Source organism: Pongo pygmaeus, chromosome 16, assembly GCF_028885625.2.
Source record: "Pongo pygmaeus isolate AG05252 chromosome 16, NHGRI_mPonPyg2-v2.0_pri, whole genome shotgun sequence".
Classification (NCBI taxonomy): Eukaryota; Metazoa; Chordata; class Mammalia; order Primates; family Hominidae; genus Pongo; species Pongo pygmaeus.
The window spans coordinates 34,242,433-34,263,335 of NC_072389.2; the positions used below are offsets into that span (position 1 = coordinate 34,242,433).

The 20,903-nt window shown below is 46.0% G+C and overlaps 1 protein-coding gene across 4 annotated transcripts in view; it reads right to left on the reverse strand.

The window, feature by feature from the left end:
* The window catches only part of APBA2 (amyloid beta precursor protein binding family A member 2), a 227,279-nt gene that overhangs the window by 31,932 nt on the left and 174,444 nt on the right, over window positions 1-20,903 (reverse strand). For all 4 annotated transcript variants that reach the window (XM_054450953.2, XM_063652507.1, XM_063652506.1 and 1 more), the window contains 2 exons: window positions 10,935-11,015; window positions 9,847-9,883 (listed from right to left, as the gene is read on the reverse strand). In XM_054450953.2, the coding sequence (XP_054306928.1) occupies window positions 9,847-9,883; window positions 10,935-11,015 (118 nt within the window). The remainder of the gene's footprint in view (window positions 1-9,846; window positions 9,884-10,934; window positions 11,016-20,903) is intronic.

Consider the following 20,903-nt stretch of genomic DNA (forward strand, 5'->3'; position numbering starts at 1 on the left):
GTTCTCTTACCAGGCCGCTGGCCAGAGACATCAGTCCTGTGCCACATGGGCCTCTGGATGGGGCAACTGCCAACCACACCAGGCTAGCTTAGTTCCTTTAGAGGGAACAAGTAAGAGAGAAGAAGAAAGGGCAAGCTGAGACAGAAGCCACATCTCTTTGTATCCTGATCTTGGAAGCCATATCCCATCACTTCTGCCATATTCTATTCAATAGGAGTGGGTCAATAAGTCCATCTCCCACACAAGGGGAGGGGAGGACTCACGGCCATGAATATCAAGAGACGGGGGTCCTTGGGGGCCATTTAGGAGGCTGCCTTCCACATAGACATATACACTCTCACCAAATCTACAGCAATGAGCAACCGCACTACCCAGATTACAGTCTCTAAATGTTATTTCACAGGGCTCCTTGGAGAAAGAACCAACTGGTTCCAGACCTGGGGCAAGAAATATTTAAGATGATCCTGGAATATACCAGAGAGGAAGGAAACAATCAAAGACTACTGGGTTCACATTGACAGGACCCGGAAAACAACCTACAGAAGCTCCTATTGGCCATAGAAAACTTGAGCACCAATAATCATGGTAACACACACAAAACACACCAACTGTGCTAACAACAACATACACAGCCTCACTGGTTATCTTTTAAAGGCTGTCAGGGAAACTCATTAATTTTTTTTTTTTTTTTGAGATGGAGTCTTACTCTGTCACCCAGGCTGGAGTGCAGTGGCACGATCTTGGCTCACTACAAGCTCCGCCTCGGGTTCACGCCATTCTCCCACCTCAGCCTCCTGAGCAGCCGGGACTACAGGCGCCTGCCACCACGCCCGGCTAATTTTTTGTATTTTTAGTAGAGACGGGGTTTCACCGTGTTAGCTAGGATGGTCTTGATCTCCTGACCTTGTGATCCGCCCATCTTGGCCTCCCAAAGTGCTGGGATTACAGGCGTGAGCCACTGCACACAACTCATTAATTTTTAAATTTTTCAATAAAGAGAAGAAATCAAGCATTTAATCTACTTTTCTTATATGAACCATATTCAGGATACCAAATACTTGAGGGAAAGTTTCTCTACATAGAATTCCAGCTAACTAATGAAGAGGAAATGTTGAAATTAGAATACCACCATTTGGCAACTTCTAATCAATTACTAGATCTAGATAATGATCATTAATGGTTGCTAATATCACCAAAAAAGAGAAGACCAGATATCATGTGCCCCAATAGAACAACACAATAATATGTATGAAAGTTTTTGCCCAATCAAACTGAATCTGATCAAGCTTCTATGTCTAAAAACAACCACTATTTTACAGGACACAGAGAATAGAGGAATACATTAAACAACACCGTGAAGATGGAATCAGCAAAATCCACACTGCAGGAAAATCTACGGGATAAATGACAGATTCTTCAACAATAACACCAACAAAAATTTGTAACACAGAAAAAAGAGATGGATGGACAATCTAAAAGAGACATAAGAGAATTATGAAATGCATTGACCAATCTCAATGGATGGGTTTTGTTTGGATCCCCATTCAAACAGCACCCTGTAAACTGGGAAAAATGCAAACACAAACAAATATTTAATGGCATAAACAAATATTAACTTTAGTTGTGATAACAGCATTGAAATTATCTTTAAAAACAATTCCTATATTTTAGAGACACAATATGAAATATTTAAAGAGGCTATGATGTAAGATCTGAGATTTGCTTTAGAATAATCTGGGAAAGGGTCAGGGTGTAGATTAAATACCACTAGCCATGAATGGGTAAATACTAAAGCTATTTTTTCATATGCTTGAAGTTTTTATGATAAAATTAAAAGTATAGATCTTTCAAAAGGGTGTTATTTTTAGGAAGCCATATTCTACTATTATGTAAAATTGTTCCTTCTGTTCTACCCAATCTGATTAAGCAAGAAGAAGTGATAGAAAACAAGAAAGGAAGCAGCAAAAATCACCCTTGTTTGCAGATGGTATGATTGCATGCCAGGAAAAACTCAAGAAAACAACTAAAAATCTATTTTTAAAAAATAAGAGAATTCACTAAGGCAATGGTTTCAAATTTAATATATAAAAATCGATAGCTTTCTTTGTACCTACAAACGGCAACATGTTGAAAAATAATGAAATGAAAATCAGCATTTACAAAAACAATAAAAGGGAATAAAACAACAAGAAACAGACAAACAAGATATGTGTTGAATTTTTATGAAAAAACTTTATTGATGAAGATAAGTGAGCTTGAATAAATAGAAAGATAAATCCTTTGTTGGCTAGAAACACTATGTTGTAAAGCTGACATTTTTTCCCCTAAATGGACAGACTTTAAGCATGCCTAATAAAAATACCAGTAAGAGTTTGTAGTGGGCCGGGCGCGGTGGCTCATGCCTGTAATCCCAGCACTTTGGGAGGCTGAGGTGGGCGGATCACCTGAGGTCAGGAGTTCAAGACCAGCCTGACCAACATGGCAAAACCCCATCTCTACTAAAAATACAAAAATTAGCCGGCCATGGTGGCACACCCCTGTAATCCCAGCTACTCGGGAGGGTGAGACAGGAGAATCGCTTGAACCCAGAAGGCGAAGGTTGCAGTGAGCCAAGATTGCGCCATTGCACTCCAGCCTAGGCGACAGAGTGAGACTCTGTCTCAAAACAAAACAAAACAAACGAAAGAGTTTGTAGTGAATAACCAGACAAACTGGTTTTAAAGTTCCTATGGAAAAATAAAAGTGCAAAAATATCCATGAAAAAAATCTAAAATGAATGATGGTAGCAAGGTCTGAAAGTAGCCCTACCAGGTAATAAAATGCACCATAAATCCCCAGTAAATAAAGCAGCCTGGATCTGGAACCTGAATGGACCATCCCTGTAACAGATCCAGAAACAGACTGAGACCCACATGACGACTTGGGCATGGTAAAGTCAGCATTTCAAACCTGCAAGGGAAAGATTCCTTGGATAGCTCTGGCATAACTGGCTAGCTATTGGGACAAAATGCCTAAAATGTAACTTTTCCTGTATCCATACACCAAGATAAATTCCAGATAAATCAATTATTTAAATAATTTGAAATAATACCAAAGTCCTGGAAGACAGCTTTTTATTTATTTAATTAATTAATTAATTAATTTATTTATTTTATTTTTTTTTTTGAGATGGTGTCTCACTCTGTTGCCCAAGCTGGAGCACAGTGACACGATCTCGGCTCACTGCAACCTCTAACTCCCAGATTCAAGCAATTCTCCTGCCCCAGCCTCCCTAGTAGCTGGGATTATAGGCACGTGCTGCTGCGCTCAGTTTATTTTTTGTACTGTTAGTAGAGACGGAGTTTCGCCACGTTGACCAACCTGGTCTTGAACTCCTGACCTCAGGTGACCTGCCCACTTTGGCCTCCCAAAGTGCTGGGATTACAGGCATGAGCCACTGCGCCCAGCCAACACTTTATTTTTAAAAATGATCTTAGGAGTGTGATGGTCATACTAACCTCAAAAACTCAGTAAGCTCAAAGGAAGAAGACTGATATATCTGACTAAATGACATGTTTAGCAAAGTAAAAAGCGTACCAAAAAAAGAAGAAGAAGAAAAGAATGGGAAGCTGGGGTAAACTTTTACAGTACAAACCAAAGGGCTCATTTCCTTTATATGTAAAGAATAATACAAATCAATAAGAAACACCCAAATTCCCAATTGCCAGGGGCTGAGGGGTGGGGGAAATGGGGAGATATTGGTCAAATGGTACAAACCTTTAATTATGAGATGAGTAAGTTCTGGGGATCCAGTGTGTAGCACCATGTCTGTAGTTAATAATCCTGTATTGTATACTAGTAATCTGCTAAGACAATGGATCTGAAGTGTTCTCACCACACACAAAAAAAGGTAGCTATGTGAAGTGATGGCTATGTTAATGCGCTTGGCTGTGGTAGTCATTTCACCATGTAAACTTATATCAATACATTACATTGTATGACTTAAATATACAAAACTTTTATTTGTCAATTATACGCCAGTAAAGCTGGGGGTGAAAATCTAACAGAGGAATGAGCACAGAAACAAACTGGTAGTGCACTGAAAAGAAAAACCACTTATGAACATATGAAATAGTGTTTGGCTTCACTTATTATGAAAGACACGTGAAATCAACAAGACACCTCTTTGCACCCATCGGCCTGGAGCTTATATCAAACAGCTGGTCATGCAGCGTTGGCGACAGCGTGGGAACCTCATACGTAACCAACTCTCATACATGACCAACAGCAGCATACGCTGTCCCCCCTTGGGAAGGCATTCTGCCTGTGTCTATCAGTCGGTGTGCTCCTGGCCTGTACCCCTGCCATAGCCAGGAACCACCTCTATAAAAGAACCCACACCCAAACACAAAGGCATAGCCACAAGGCTGTTCACTGCTGCACTGACTGGAAATCTCCTAACAATCAGTCCAAGGGGGCTGGTTAATACCCCATCCCACATCCACTAAACCGATCCTGTGCTGCCGCTTAAATAATCAGGTGGACCTATTGCTGTTTCCAAGATCTAGCAAGAAAGGAAAAAGCTAAGTACAGATCCATGTGGCCAGTGCAATGTCTATTTAAGGAAAAGGGCCTATGGATGAGCTGATATAGGTCTAAGAAATTCCTGGAGAAATTTACAAGAAATGTAAGTGGCTTCCACTATACAGAGGGACTAGGGATCTGGGATGCACAGGCAGAACAAGAGGTACTGTGGGGATTTCTCATTTTTAACTCTTGCAGCTCTTGGTCTGATACAAGCACTATTCTGAGAAATCTTTAGCAACTTCTACTTAGTGAATAGAAGTTCATATTTTAAAACGACTAATCCCTATTCCTGCTGACTGTATGTAGTACAGGAGAAACATGACCTTGTTTGTAAAAAAAGGAAAGTCATCTGGGTTTTCATAACCCCTTTGGAATGCGCCACATCCCCTCTGGTCCCACAGGGTGGCCTTCCTCCCATCCATCCCCCACCCAAATACACCAAAGAGGAGGAGGTGGGAGATGTCTTCACTTTAAGAGTCTTATCTGAACAGGTTCACCCCAACTGCCTATTTTAAGAGCAAACTAAGTCTCAGATCCCATGTGCCCACTGTATGAAACCAACAAAGCAGCTTTACCACTGTGAGGACCCCGGAGAGAAGGAAGGGGTGATAGGTGAGCTCAGGTCCAGGTCTGGGGAATGTAATCTCCATGCCTTCCCCATGATCCACACGGAGCTGGGCAAGTTGATGAGCCATAGACAGGCTGTAAAGGACCCCAGGACCCTAAGGCTTGGCAGCATTTTGGCATAAGCCTCAAGCTGCTGGTGGGGTGGTGGGTTTCAAAACATCCTGTATGAGCTTTGGTTGTTAGATTAGGAGAACAAAGTACAAAAAGCAGAGTAAGATTTACCAGTCTTTGTTATTCTGTACTGAAGCTGCCACTGTTAGGCCCCATTGCTTGGGACTAGCATCAGCCTTTTGGTTTTAATGAGCACGTGTTTACCTTTATAGAAAAGCTGGTCATTCACATATACTCATCCAGAGGCAGTGACCCTCTAAGCAGCTTGGGCTCAAGCTGCTGCCAGTCACCACATCCTGTAGGAGGGGACATCTTGAGGGTGGCTGCTTTCAGATTCCTTCCCGCAGGAGAGGCAGTGCATCCTCTGTGTAATCCGCACTTTCACAAGGAGGTTTTCTCTGCAGTGTTAACCTTCCCAGTCTGAGAGGATCGCTAGACCCCGAGAGCTTTCCACAGACAGTGATCGTGGCAGGCCCTTCCTCATGATGCCTCTGCTGAGAGAAGGCTGTGATCCTGAGCCTGACGAAACCAGGAGCTCTGGCATCTGGAACGCTCCCCTCCACTGAACTCTCTGGCACCTGCATGGTAGGTCTTCTCTAAGTGAAGGCTCTTCCTCACCCACTGCGTGAGGGTCGCCAGGCAGTGCAGTGTGAAGGTGATGAGCTCAGATTCCAGACTGGTTCGAATCCTGGCTCTGCCACTTGCTACCTGGTGACCTTCGGCTCAGGATTCACTCTCCCTGAGCTGTGGATACAGTGATTGTTAAGTTGATATACTTAAACACTTAGATCTGAGCCTGGCTCAAAGAAAGCACCTGACAGGTCTTACCCATTCCTGGTATATGAAGGCATGGTGGGTAGGGAGGAATTACCTTGGCTTAAGAGTTTATGTGTCAAGCACCAAGACATGGGTCCAAGTCCAGGCTCTGTCCCCCACACGGCCATGGGACTGCACACAAGTGACTTTAGCCTCACTGTGCATCAGTTTTCTAACCTATCAGATGGGGGAGAGTACATACTCCTCATGTGGTGGTTGACCAGGCGACATGAAATAGAGAGATGCTGCACAGCACAGGGAGTGGGACACCAAGCCCCAACGAGGGTTCAGACGGTATCATTTGCATTGTTACTATTATTTTATTTTTCCTTATTATCAACAATTATCTGATATGAAATAAGGCATAAGCTGAGACCAAATACTCATGAATACTCCAGGAATATTTCCCTCCAGGGCAACTTCTCAGACACAAATGGGGTGGAGGAGCTGCTCCTCCCTTACACAGGGGCTTCCCAGGAACTCACATACTCAGCCTCAGCACTGGACACACCAGGAGGCTGGAAGGGCCCGCAGTGGGATGGGAAGTGGTGGCAGGCACCCAGGGCTGATTCCAGACCTGCCCTGCCTTCATGAAAAGCCCAGGGTTTGATTGTCTGGCCAACACTAACATCTGAGAGGCTGGTCATGTGACACAGCTCTGGCCACAAAGAAATAAGCAGTGTGTTGAAGAGGCTTCTGGGTCTTTTAAGTAAGGTTCAACTAGGTATTCAGAGGCATGCAGTGTCCTAAGGCTCAGCTACACATGGGGCCGTCTACTCCAAGGGAACAAGGCAGACACCAGTTTGCCTCCTGGACTCTCTGGTGGGAGTCTGCACTGCACCCACACAGCTAGTCTCACGGGCCCCTGGATGGGTCAGCTGCAAGGGTCCAAAACTCCCTGGGTAGGTCAGCTGCAAGGGTACAAAATTCCCACCAAGAGGGGCGCGTGGAACCCGTCTGGTCTAAGAGCCTCATGCTCCCAGCAGCCAGTGTCTCTCACAATCACCCCATGGGTGGGGCATAGCTTCCAGGGTCACCTTCAAGAGACATGCCAGTCACGAAAGTCACCACTGTGAGAAGCTCAAAGCCCTGGATGCCCTGTCCCGCAAGCATTAGAATTTTTCCATCTAGATACAGTTTATCAAAAAGAGCATCTCACCATAAGCAATGTTGCCTGGAGACACAGCTGACACGCTGCCTTTCAGGTTACCCAGGGAGCACACTATGAAAGGTAACAGAAGGTCCGATTCTCATGCAGAGAAGTCATCATCTCTTAATCCACAGAAAACCTTTGCTTTCCTCATGTCAAGGGGAGGACGTCCAGCTGGTGTGGACTTCAGCCCTTCTCCTTTTTTTCTTCCTGCCTAGAACAAGAAGCAATGGCTGGGGCTGCCCACACACTGTGTGACGATGAGGTGACAAACCTGAAGAGGAGGCCAAGAGACATAGCAGTGCCGATCCTGACATCACAGAGCCACTGAACCGGCGGCCTCTTGCCTCTGGACTTTTTTTTTTTTTTTTTTTTTGATACAGAGTTTCGCTCTGTCGCCAGGCTGGAGTATACTGGTGTGATCTTGGCTCACTGCAATCTCCGCCTCCTGGGTTCAAGCGATTCCCCTGCCTCAGCCTCCCAAATAGCATGACTATAGGCGCTCAGCATCACGCCTGGCTAATTTTTTGTATTTTAGTACAGAAGGGGTTTCACCATGTTGGCCAGGATGGTCTTGATCTCCTGACCTCATGATCCACCCACCTCGGCCTCCCAAAGTGCTGGGATTACAGGCGTGAGCCACCACGTCCAGCCCTGGACTTCTTTATGTAAGACACACACCTCCTATTTGTGTAATGTTAGATGGGGATTTTGATACTTGTACCCAAATGCATTCAAACTGATAACGGTGTTTAATTTGGAGAAGCTTTTCCCAAATCCATTATATTCTAGGGTTTGGCATCACCATTAAGATGATCTCTTCCTGTTGCTGAGTGAGATTTTGATCCATGAAGGCCTTGCTGCATATAAATGCTGTAATAGTAAAGGATGTTGTTTTGCTTCAGTTTTCTATGTTTTCATAACAATCAAAGGGCTTCTCTCCTACAGAAGAAACTATAAATTCAGGTTTTCCACATTGGTTCCAGTTGGTCACAGCAGTTTTAGCCCGTCTGAATTGGTTTAAGGCATCCAGCCTTGTTTGGATTTGCTTTGGAACAGTCTGAGTGGTGCAGGGAACCGAGTCTTCTGGGATGCCAGGAGCTAGGGTCAGAGGTACCCCAGGCACTGACACTGCTTCCTGATCCCTCGCGATCCCACTCTCTGCAGATATGAGATTGGCTCAAGGGCCGGGGAATTTAATGTCTAAATCACCTCCTAGTGTGAGAGTTCTGTCCAGATGACACCATGATACACTGAAAAGTGAGCTTCTTGGATCCATGAGACCCTGCCTCACTGGAGCAGTGTGACTGGCAACCCCACCCTGGCTTCTGCCTGCCAAGGAAAATGACACAGTGACGTACGGCATTCGCCCTGCTCACGAGGTGCCAGCTCCTATAAACCAGGAACCCAATCACACCCTACAAGTGGGAATGTGGGGAGTGTGGTCTCTTCCAGGAATCATCATAACCTGTTGTGGCCTGAAGAAAACCACTTTGAACCAGATAAAATGTACCTAAAACCACATATAAACTGCTGGGCAAAACCCATTTTAGCCTATTTGAATTGGTCAAAATGGAACCAAGTCTATCTCAATTGCATGATATTAATTCTGATGGTTTAAAACAGATTTTCACCCAATCTGAGCAGCATTAAGCCAGTTATAATGGTCAAAATTGATTTGAACCAGTTAATCCAGTTTCAACCAATTGGAACTGGTTAGCCTGGTTCAAACTAGTCCTCTAAAGGCGAATTTGGGGGCTTCAGTTCCCCAGGCTTTAGTTGTTTGCTAAAAAAAGAAAAGCAGCATGGGAAGGGCTGAAAGTCATTTATTTCTGAAGACTAATTTACCTTGCTCCCATAAATATTTATAAGAATTAATTACCAGCTTATTGAAAGAATTAATGAAATTCACATTGTTTATTATAACACTTTAGCAGGGGCAGGAAACATCCTCCTGGCAAAGAGAGAAATCCTGCCGAAGAAGCTCTTTACTCTGAGGTTGGAGCACTAGAAGCAAACCCAATGGATCTCCTACAGCGGCCCTGCAAGGTCTCCAGATGCTCAGCTCTGTCAAAGCCAGGCAGGTGTGCTCCCCACCCCCAAGAGTGACAAAGAACATATCGACCAGTTTCATTCTTTATTGAATGTTGAAATGCCCTATTAACCTCCTCAAAAATGGTGGAACGGTAAAGAAAAACAAAGGATCCAAAAAAAAAAAGCATGAATTTGAATGCATTATATCCACCCTGATGAGAAGTGTTAGCTATAACCAGCTGCTTATAAAGACATATCTCAATCTATTCAGTCATCAGTGTTGTCTGTGATGTAATTAGCGAGGGTATAATTAAAGGAGATGTTCTACTGTTCCTTGCATCAAAACGGGCAGATCAGCTGGACCTCCCCTCCCCACTAAGTGGGGCTACACAGTGTTCAAACAGACAATGGCCAAGCACCTTGCTGGTAGGTAGGCACGCTTTGTAAACAAGCTTTGCAGGTGAATGCCCAAACTAAAAGCACCATTTATTTTGACGTAAAATGCAACTGCCCCTTGAGAGATAAAATTCAAAGTCACTTACCGGCCACAAAACTTGGAAATGATGCCACCTTCTTTGTCTGTTAGGAAATATGGAAAAATAAAACACATATCAATTGTAAGTAGGTAGCCCACAAGGTGAAGGCTAAGCAGGGCTGTGATATGAACCGTAATGAGAAAAACAAACCCCCCATGAGTGACGGTGTTCCGAAGATGTCAGCTCCATACAGGAAACCAGTCTGCTGCACGCAACATGATGTTGGGGAGTGGCCCAAAAGCCCATCATCTAAAACTTAGGAACCTTCAGACTAGCATATCTTGACTAGAAGGGAGGCTAGAGACCATCCAACACAATGGCGCTCCAACCGTGGGGCATGAGAGCCATCCAGGCACATCTTTAAAAGCAAGATAAAGGAGACTGGATACCACTCCATTGGTGGCCATCGTTATTTCATCAAAGTTAAACAATCTCATCTAAACTATGTTACCAGAAAGGGGAAATAACTTCCATCATAGCACTGTTTATAGGAAATTGTTTGTTAAAACCTGTTGTTGATTTAGAACAGTGGTTCTCAACTGGGATGATTTTTGTTCCCAAAGGGACATCATTAGGCAATGTCTGGAGACGTTTTTGGTTACCACAAATCAGGGGTGGGGATGGGGTAGGTACAAGGATCTCGTGGGTTGAGGCCACAGATGCTGCTCAACTCCTACAATACACAGGACAGTCCCCAAAACAAAGAATTACCTAGGCCTCAATGTCAATGGTGTCATTGTTGAGAAACCCTAGTTTAGAACATGGTTATCAGACAATGAATAGAATGGCTTTTTATAAAATTAAGAAGTACCAATGGTCCCCCACCCCCACACATACACCATCTGCAAGACACGAGCACTCCATGGCATGGTCCTAACATCACGGAGGCCCTCTCCTCCCTCCTCCCAGGCCAGCGTGCCCTCATCTCCTCACCATATGGTGACACCAACTTGGCCTGACCTGGACTCCCTCTCCCCCAGGCACTGGGTGGGACGAGAACATCATGGACAAAGTGAGCAGACCACAACTCAGTGGGCCACTCCATCATTAGATGAGTGTTCCGGCCCAGAACTCTCATCCTTGAAAAAAATTACCTCTGGAATGTTGTTATTGTCAACAGGTCCATTGAGATCAGAGCGCTGCTGCTTCCTTGGCTGCTCCAGACCATTGCAAACCTGGAAACGGGGAAGTTAAAGATCGTGATTTTATATGTTAGAGAAATGCAAGATGCAAAACCTGGATATGCAATGTGATACAATTTGTAAAATGCATGTGTATGTCCGTATGTGTATAGGTGTGTGTGCAGACATCTATTTAATTATACTTAAACTGCTATGCACTTAATATTCTATTTTCATACTTCTAAAAAAGTTATTTTAAATCATTTTGAAATTCGTTATCTTTTGATTGCAGTAAAATGCGCTAACATAAAGTTCACCATTTGACGATTTTTAAGTGTACAGTTCAGAGGCACTAAGTACATTCACACTGTCGTACAACCATGGTCACCATCCACCTTCAGAGCGTCTTCCTCTTCCCAAAACTAAAACTCTGTACCCATTAAACAAACTCCTCAATACCCCCAACCCCAACCTAAGCCCCTGCCAACCACCATTCTACTTTCTGTTTCTGTGAACTGGGCAGCTCTATGCTCCTCATGTAGTGGAGTAATTAAGCAGTCAGTATGTGCCCTTTTGGAACTGGCTTATTGCACCCAGCAAAATGTCCTCAAGGGTCGTCCACATTGAAGCACATGGCAGAATTTCCTTCCTTTAAGGGCTGAATCACATTCTACTGTGTGTACATCCCACCTCTTGTTTATCCAGTCATCTATTGATGGACACTTGGGTTGCTTCCAATTCTTAGCTATTGTGAATGGTGCTGCTATGAACGTGGGTGTGCTAATATCTCTTGAGTCTTCACTTCCACTTCCTTTACATACATACCTGGAGGTGAAATCACTGGATCATAGGATAACTCTATTTTTCAGTTTTTAAGGACCTTCCGTACTGTTTTCCACAGCAGTAGTACCATTTACGTTCCCACCAAGAGTGCCCAAAAAGTTAAAAGCCATATTTTTAAAAAACCTAAATTCTTGGATAAGAATAAATGCAAATTAGCCAATCTGTTACTACAACATAGAAAATGCCTCCAAGTACATGTCATAAGTCTTCTCTTAAAGAAGACACCAAACTACAACTGCTTCTACTTCAATTAATAAAATTTAAGGTTACATATATTTTCTCTATTTAGTTCCTTATATCATTCAGAAGACAGAAGCCAGATCCATAGCCCTTAAATCCCTGTCCACACCCCAAAGGAGGTTCCGGAGCCTGCATGGTAAGTCCAGTTCCAGAACTTTCTGGAAATAAATTATTGAGAAATAACAATATGATGATGGCAAGGAAGACAGTGATGATAAAAGTTACATTTACCAGCTGGGCGCAGTGGCTCACGCCTGTAATCCCAGTACTTTGGGAGGCCAAGGCAGGCAGATCAATTGAGGTCAGGAGTTTGAGACTAGCCTGGCCAACATGGTGAAACCCCGTCTCTACTAAAAATACAAAAATTAGCCGGGCATGGTGGTGGATGCCTGTATTCCCAGCTACTCAGGAGGCTGAGGCAGGAGAATCACTTGAGCCTGAGAGGCGGAGGTTGCAGTCAGCTGAGATGGCGCCATTGCACTCCAGCCTGGGCAACACACTGAGATTCAGTCTCAAAAAAAAAGTTACATTTACCTAATTTACCTAGCACCTTAGGGTTTACAAAAGCCTCTTGTGTACGCAATGAATATTCTTCTCCCTGCTTGACAGGTGAGAAAACTGAGACCCCAAGTGTTGGGCTGGCTTCTCTCGGAGTCAGGTGATGCCACGAGGCGTGGCTGCCAGCCCTGTCCCCTGTCCTAGTCTATCAGTGTCTTGCTCTTTGATGGAACTCTGCCTCTCTGGGGTTTTGAGAAAAATTAAAGGACCTGGGCCCACCCTCCCAGCACTGATGGGGACAGATATGCCATGCCCCAGGTAGTTGGAATGATTGCTGGCTAAGCCTCCCCTCCAGAATCACAGACACCACTGGATTTCAGAGGCAATGGGAGTGGGGGATGCAGGGGAGCGGGCACCGGGCTTTAAGGATGGCGAGTGAGAAGGGAGAGCACTGCTGCTACATCTCAAGAAAGCTACATGGGGCTGCCCTTCCTAGAGCTGAGACGGTGCAGGGGTGCAGCTGGGACCCAGCAGTTCTGAAGTCTGGTTGGTCCCTGCCTCCCCCAGTCCTGCTGCCCCTACCCCTGAGCCCCACAGGGGCTCACAGGCCTAGCCAGACCACACCCTGCTGTCCTGGAATGACCGAAGGCCCGGCTCTGGTTTGTCTGGGACTGCTGGCACGCTGCCCTGCTTTTCGAAGCCTAGCATCCCAGGAGCAAAACCCATCCTTCCCCTACAAGAGGGCTGTGATCCACCCGAGACTCTACTGCAGTAGACCCTGCACTGATCAAGCTGAGCAGATAGTGCCCCTTTCTGCAGGGCTGAGACTGGCCCAGGTACTGCTCCTCCAAGGTTTCTTCCCCTCACCCATCCCTGGCACTGCTCTTCCTGCTATGGCCAAGGAACACCAGGCAAAAGCTTCCAAAGGATGAAACAAGAGAATCTCGCCTCGGATGCTGCTCACGTTCTCCTAAAGTAAACCTTATTTGGGACATCCCCCAGAGAGCTCTGTTGAAGACACCTTGCTGTTTCAAGGTGCACATAGCACACATCGGTATTTTACCAGCTTGTGAAAGTTCCCCAACACAGTGCCCTTCTGCATGGACTTGGTTTCCTGGAGGCCTTCCTTGCCTTACTAGTTGCTGGACAGGTGCTGGTCATCTCCAAAAAAACCCCAAAGAAATCAACCAGCCCACCAGCAAATGAAATCAGGTTAACAACATCCCTCCTGCAAGCTGGGTGGGATTTAATTTGTCAGGCAGAGGGAGCGCCACAGACGTAGGGCGACAGACTCTCATCAGGCGGCCAGATAAGTCAGGGGTTGGGGGACACAACAGGGGCTGCATCCACCACGGGTTAGGGCTGGGCCAGCCACTGTACCTTTGTGCAACTTCAAGCCAGGGCTCAAGGCTTGGCTGGGGACACAGACTGATGGCCGCACCCCCATGCCCTACCCATGGGACTCCCCAGCACGGGGACCATAGTATGGGGTGTCCACGGGCAACACAAGGTTGTCTCTAGGGGTGACCTTTCCTCCACATCAGCGTTTCCTCTAACTCCCTCTCAAGCCGGTGTCCACTTGTCACCATGACAACCACATCTCACAATAAACAGCCAGGGTTACTTTCCAAAGAGGCAGGAGGGTGGGCTTGTGATGTTTCTCCTTGGGAGAGCCCATCTGGTGCTCTAATTTCCATCTCAGGGGTGGTGGGGTTAGGGGGCTGGCAGCATCTGAAATTCACACAGTGGGAGGCCCACATGGATTTGGGGCTCCAGGCATCCTAGATAAAGATGCTATTTAAATCCTGTTATGCCCTCCCCAAAGTACAGCAGCCAGCCACCCCTCAAAATAAGATGCCAGCCAGGGTCACCTCAACTCCCTACAGCCAACAGAGGACACGGGGTCCCATCTCTCGCTGAGTAACTGTAGTGGGGCCTGAAACCCACATCAGCCATCCACTCAGAGAAGGCGGTGGGTACAGCATGAGAATCAGCGTGTGTCCCCAGAGCTCTGAGGACAGACAATTAATGTGTGGTGTGGCACAGACTCTTCACAGCACACGGGACTCAGGGGCAACTGTTCAGGGCAGAGATAAATGCTTGTAATAAAAATACACTAATGCCAATAAATCTTTCTAATAAACACCTTGGCTCCAGTTGGTGAAACTTAAGCTTGGATTTTTAAAAGTGTCAATTCTGATTTTGCCTGCTTGATGAAACTGAAAATACAGCAATATAACCACATTGCTTTGGATGAAACAACACCAAACTAGTGCACACCCATTCCGCTCAGGCCATCTTCAACAAAGGCAGGATGCTTCCAAGCACTCTCTGGAATGAGAGGCATGTCAGGAGCTGAGGTTAGGGACAGAGGACATCAGCGGAAAGCCAGGCTAGCCACAGCCATCCCCAGTGGCCTATGAAAATTCTCCCCAAACATGACCCTGTGACAGAGAAGTCCTGGGCAGGTGAATGACTTCGTTAGATGACAGTCTTCTCTGGGAATCACTTCATGTCTCCTGTTTTCAAAAGGGGCGATCATCCCTACTCATCTGATATTTCAACAGGGACTTCTTCCTCTACCCAGCTCAGAAGGGGCGGCCGAGACCCGCTACAGCACCAGAGCTCCAAGCAGGAGCAGTGAGAGCATGACCCCTGGTCAGATGGAAGGTACTCAGCAGCACAGAGGAAGGTCTCACTTAGCAGCGCGGACGTCTTCTTTCAGACGCCCTTGGATCCATCCCCTGACATCTGCGTGGCTCAGAAAACATTATGATATTGTTCTTTTCCTTCCACTCCTCTTTAGAATTCAGGTCACTCCTGTGATGTTTATCTTGAGGAGAATGGAAGCTTGGATAGAGTATTTGTTCTTATAATAGTTACTCCCCTGGGGGAGATCATATCTTTTCAAAGCAGATCTGTGGCTTAAAAGTATCAGGACAAGACACATTGGGAAAAACAGCCAGTCAGTCTGTACTTAAAAATCTCTAGGCAGGCCTGTGAATGGGAGGAGGAAGGGGAGTCCCTCCTGCATCCCGGTATCCAGACATTTCACGGAACATATTTATACTAAAAAATTATTCACTATCTACCTGAGATACAACTTATTTTTTCAATTGCTTATTATGGTAAAATACACATGCAATAAAATATAGTATCTTAACCATTTTTGAGTGTACAGTTCAGTGTTATTAAATTCATAATGTTGTACAACCCTCATCACTATAAGTTTTCTCATCTTGAAAAACCAAAATTCTATACCCATCTAAATTCTAATGTAACTGGGCACCCTATACTGTTATTTGCTGAGTCCATCAGCTCTAGGGGGCAGACAGGCTGATAGCACACTCTGGCCTGGCTTTATTCTCCGTGCTTGGTCTGCTGAAATCTCTCCTCCATCACCGACCACTGGGGCCACCTGCACACGTCCTCCACTTCATTGTTCACTGTCTCTTCACAGAGCCCTGTAAAGGGCAGGCAGTGGATGGCTGTGTCCAGTGCAGCATTTCAGAAAAGAATCATATTTATCTAAACTTGTCACTGCATTTTGAGGCTTTGTCAAGTACTATCCAAAGGTGGGCCCACATGGCCAGGCCTGAACAGGTGCCTGTTGTATGTCCCATACGGCACAGGGCAGCTCTTGCTAAGGACAGGACGATGCATGCAACAAAGACCCTGACCTAGGACAGCTCACCTTCCAATGTGGAGACAGAACCCAGTGATCCTGCCAGCCTCAGACCCTCCACAGGATGAGCCAGGGTATAAACAGACACACACATGAACAAAAGCAGGCCCTCGGAGATCAGGCCAGAGGAGCTGAAGCGGTGAGGCCAGAGACCAAACCATCAAGGTGACAGGGCTGCTTAATTTTTTTCCTTTGAAAGTAATCAGAACCCTCATGCATTGCTGGTGAAAATGTAAAATGTTCTGTCACTGTGGAGAACATCTGTGGTTCCTAAAAACGGTAAACACTGAATGACCACATGACCCAGGAATTCCACTCCTAGTGATACACCCAAAAGAGCTGAAAGCAAGTGTCTACACAAAAGCTTGTACACATATGGTCACAGTGGCACTATTCACATTAATTATGCAGTAGAAACAACTCAAATGTCCATCAATGGATGAGTGAATTAATAAAACGTAAAATAGCCATTGAGTGGAATATCATTCAGCCACAAAAATGAACAAAGTACTGGCACATGCTACAACAGGGATGAGCCCTGAAAACATGCTGGTGAAATAATCCAGACACTAAAGGGTACATACTGTCTGAGCCCACCTTTATGGAATATCTGGAATAGGCAAATCCAAAGTGAGAGAAAACAGATTTTTCACTGTGGGGGCTGGGGGCGGAGGGAAGAATGGGGAGTGACTGCTTAATAAATACAGGGTCTCCTCTAGGGGCAGTGAAAATGTTCTGGAACTAAAGAGCGGAGGTGGCTACACAACATTGTACTAAATGCCACTGAATTGTACACTTTAAAATGGTAAACTTTATGTTATATGTGTATTACTACAGTTTAAAAATAATGGGAGAAGCAAGAGTAAAGAGAGCCCTCTAAGGGTCTCAAACATACTGCCCTATGAGAGCTCCTTCACCTAAGCTCTACGGAGGTCATCCGCCAGCTTGTACTGAGCTAACCCTCCAGTGACTGACACCCAGGCAAAGTGGGATGGTCCAGGGGAGGGGGTGGGTCATCCAGGCAGCAGAGGCAGCTGTCCATCAACCACTGACAGCCCCTTCTCCTGGTCACCTGCCTCACATACCAGGTGCCATTCTGGGTCCATCTGTGGGGAAGGTGGGAGCTCCGCCCATCCTTCCCCCACAAGAGCGCTGTGATCCACCTGGGACTCCACTACAGTAGACCTTGTGCTGACCAAGCTGAGCAGAGAGTGCCCCTTTCTGCAGGGCTGAGACTGGCCCAGGGAGAGTCACCCACCAGTGCTGCGGAACTAAGGAGAATTCCATCTGGTTTTGTTCAATTCTCAAATGAGAAAATCTTCATCAAACCTTTCTAATACCATTGCTTAGGGGCCAGCATGGCTGCTTCTGCCACTGGTTCTACACGTTTGCTGCAAACATCTGCAATTTTTCCATCCTGCTAACTTAAAAGCAAGAAGCCCTGTGTGCATAGTTTAATGACAGCAACCTACTGGGGCTAAAACTCAATCGTGTGACTTTATCAGAGGCTCAAGCCTGCAGTTCTCTCAGGAGGCTTGACCTGTGACCTCTCCTGTATTCACCCAGTGGCCTCCACACTCGGCCTCCAGCCCTGCACACATTCTGAGAAAACTAGCCTGACATCTGAAACATGAATGTAACGATGGTGCCCAAGCCAAAAGGAAATTAAATGACCAGTAGTAAGTCAGCATTAGACTTCAGTTGCCAGAGGGCATTTTCTACAGTATTTAACTTCCACTCATTTACACAGTCCAGATCTCTGTTCTCCTAATATGAGGAGTCCACAGTTCCAGTCAGTAAGATTAGCCCTAATAAGAAAAAAACTTAGTCTCAATGGAACTGCCTAAGGCTACAGACATTAAAACAAAGTCCTATGACTCATAATTTGAAAAACAAGTTTCACCAGATGATCTATAAAGAAGGTACCAATGATCCAGTTAACTTCACTAAATCTACCTGTCTACTTTTAGGAATATACACAATAGAATATCTGGGATATTTAAACTTGTGGAAAAGGTGACAGGATAGCAGAAATAGCTGTTATTTGACGGCGGATTTAACGATATATGTTTATTTTAATGACACTCACAAGGCATGACCACAATCACTTTACTATAAGCCACAGCCTGTGGGATCTATGTTCCTTCCACTCCCGCCGAGGGGGGATCATGACCCATACAAGACCTAGGAGAGAAGGGGAGGCTCCCCACTCCCACTCAGGATGTGGTTGTATTATTTACTCATGGCTTATTTTGGTCGTGAATGTCCTCCTGACACCTCCCAGGGCTATGCCGACCCACCGCCCCACGACCACACACGCCAGGTCCACAGGCCTGAATGGGTGTAATCACAGCTCGTCCCTACTGTGGCTACATCTAAATAGTTTTGATTGGCCCAAAATGTTTTTGCTTCTTTGTGGGTAATATAGTTTGGATATTTGTCCCCACCCAAATCTCATACTGAAATGCAATCCCTAATGCTGGAAGTGGGGCCTGGTAGGAGGTGTCTGGATCATGGGGTGAATCTTTCATGAATGATGTGGGCCATCCCCTTGGTAGTAAGTGAGGTTTTGCTTTGAGTGCACAAGAGATCTGGTTGTTTAAAAGTGTGTGGCACCTCCCCCTCCAACCCCCACTCTCTCTCTTGCTCCCGTTCTCACCATGTGAAGTGCTGGCTCCCACTTTGCCTTCTGTCACGATTGAAAGCTTCCTGAGGCCTCCCCAGAAGCAGATGTTAGTATTATGCTTCCTCTACAGCCTGCAGAACTGTGAGCCACTTAAACCTCTTTTCTTATAAATTACCCAGCCCCAGGTATTTCTTTAAAGCAGCGCAAGAACAGCCTAACACGGTGTGATAATGGCTACATAGGTTCAGATTGGCTCAACTTGGTTTTAGAGGATCCAAATTGGTTCAAACCAGTTATTCATTGAAAAACCTCTTCTTTTCTTTATTTCTTTTATTGTGCTAAGTATACATAACATACTATTTACCATCTTAACCATTTTTAAGTGTACAATTCCGTGGCATTAAGTACATTCACACTGTTGAGCGACCATCACCACCGGATGACCTCCAGAATGCTTCCATCTTTACAATTGAACCTCTGCACCCATTAAACACTAGCTCCCCACTCCCTGCTCTCTCCAGCCCCTGACCACCGCCATTCTACTGCCTGTTTCTACAACTCTGACTACTGTGGGTGCCTCAGAAGTGGAATCACACAGTACTTGTCCTTTTGTGACTGGCTCATTGCACTTAGCAGGATGTCTTCAAGGTTTGTCCATATTGTAGCCTGTGTCACAATCTTCTTCCTTTTTCAAGGTGAATAACATTGAAATCCTTTTCTTTTGTACTTTATCGCTATGCTTGTGGCTCAGAAGAGCAAATACAAGGCCGCAATGCAGCAAGAGGAGCCCTGACCCACCACTGCTTTGCCTGTGGAGTGGGTTTTGAGGACTGGAGAATGGCTGGATGACCTCCCTCTCCGGAAGATGAACACAAGTATTTCTAAAAAGTGGGGCCCAATGAATGAATGAATGAACATGCTATCTTTCACATAACTGGGGCCCCAATGAATGAATCAGAGGGGGCAGACAGTCTCCAGAGGCAGAATCAGAGGCCACCTGCAAGCACATGGGCCAAAGGACAGGGGCTGATGAGAAAGAGGGTAAATGAGTGATGCCGCCACACACAGCAACAGCCTCCACCCTGACGTCACACCCGAGCAGCTCTTGGGGAGCAGCGTCTCCCCACCTGAAGTCCACCTCGGGCTCCCAAACCTGCACAGCCTGGCTGCACCCACAGCAGACCAGGCAGGCCACCCGTGGGACAGATCCAGAAGTGAGTCAGCACCCAGTGTCTCTTAAAAGGACCAGGACCAGACGGAGGCCTGGACCACGGGTAGCTGTTGACACTGGACGAGGGGAAAACAGCTTCTGCGAGCCTAGCCCAAACTTCCTTCAGCTCCAGCAGTTTGGGTCTTGGCTTGGTCTCAGCTGGAGAGAGACCAACTTCTCTTCTGTGAAGGTTGACTGGCGAATTGGGGGCAGACGTGGGTGTGGCAGGTCCTGGAGGCCTCTGTCAGCCCAGAGGGCTCCATTCCATTCCACATCTCCTTTCTCCACATGTCTGAGTTGTGCGTAGTTTTCCTGAGCTGCCCATGGTATTATCTGACATACGATTAGGAGTTATTCTTGGTCAGCCCCCTATTACCATAGTCGCATGTCTTCATAGTAACTGACTAGCACTGGTGTGATCTGAATGCTTTGGGGTAAAACTCCCATGTCTGCCATCACCACGCTATCACATCTTGGGCAAGCACACCATGGGTGACATTATGCATCTCAGCGTGTTCAGCCATGCAATCTTCCTTACTAAACAGATATTTCTGTAACTTCTTGCGCCGAGCCCTGCACTTCCTAGGGAATGTCACGGACTAACTGATTTTGCCAGCTGGGTGTCTCTCAAGCCTCTGGTGCAAGAGAGGCATGATGCCAGGTGCCATGGAGGCCCAAGAATGGGAGGCACGCGGCCTTGAGAAGCAGATGCATGTGGACAGCCTGGATCCCATACCCAATGCTCTCACTCTCCACAATCTGCCCTAGACACCCCACTGGCAGGTGAGTACAATTCAAGTCAATATCTCACATACGCACACGTGCATGTGCGTACACACA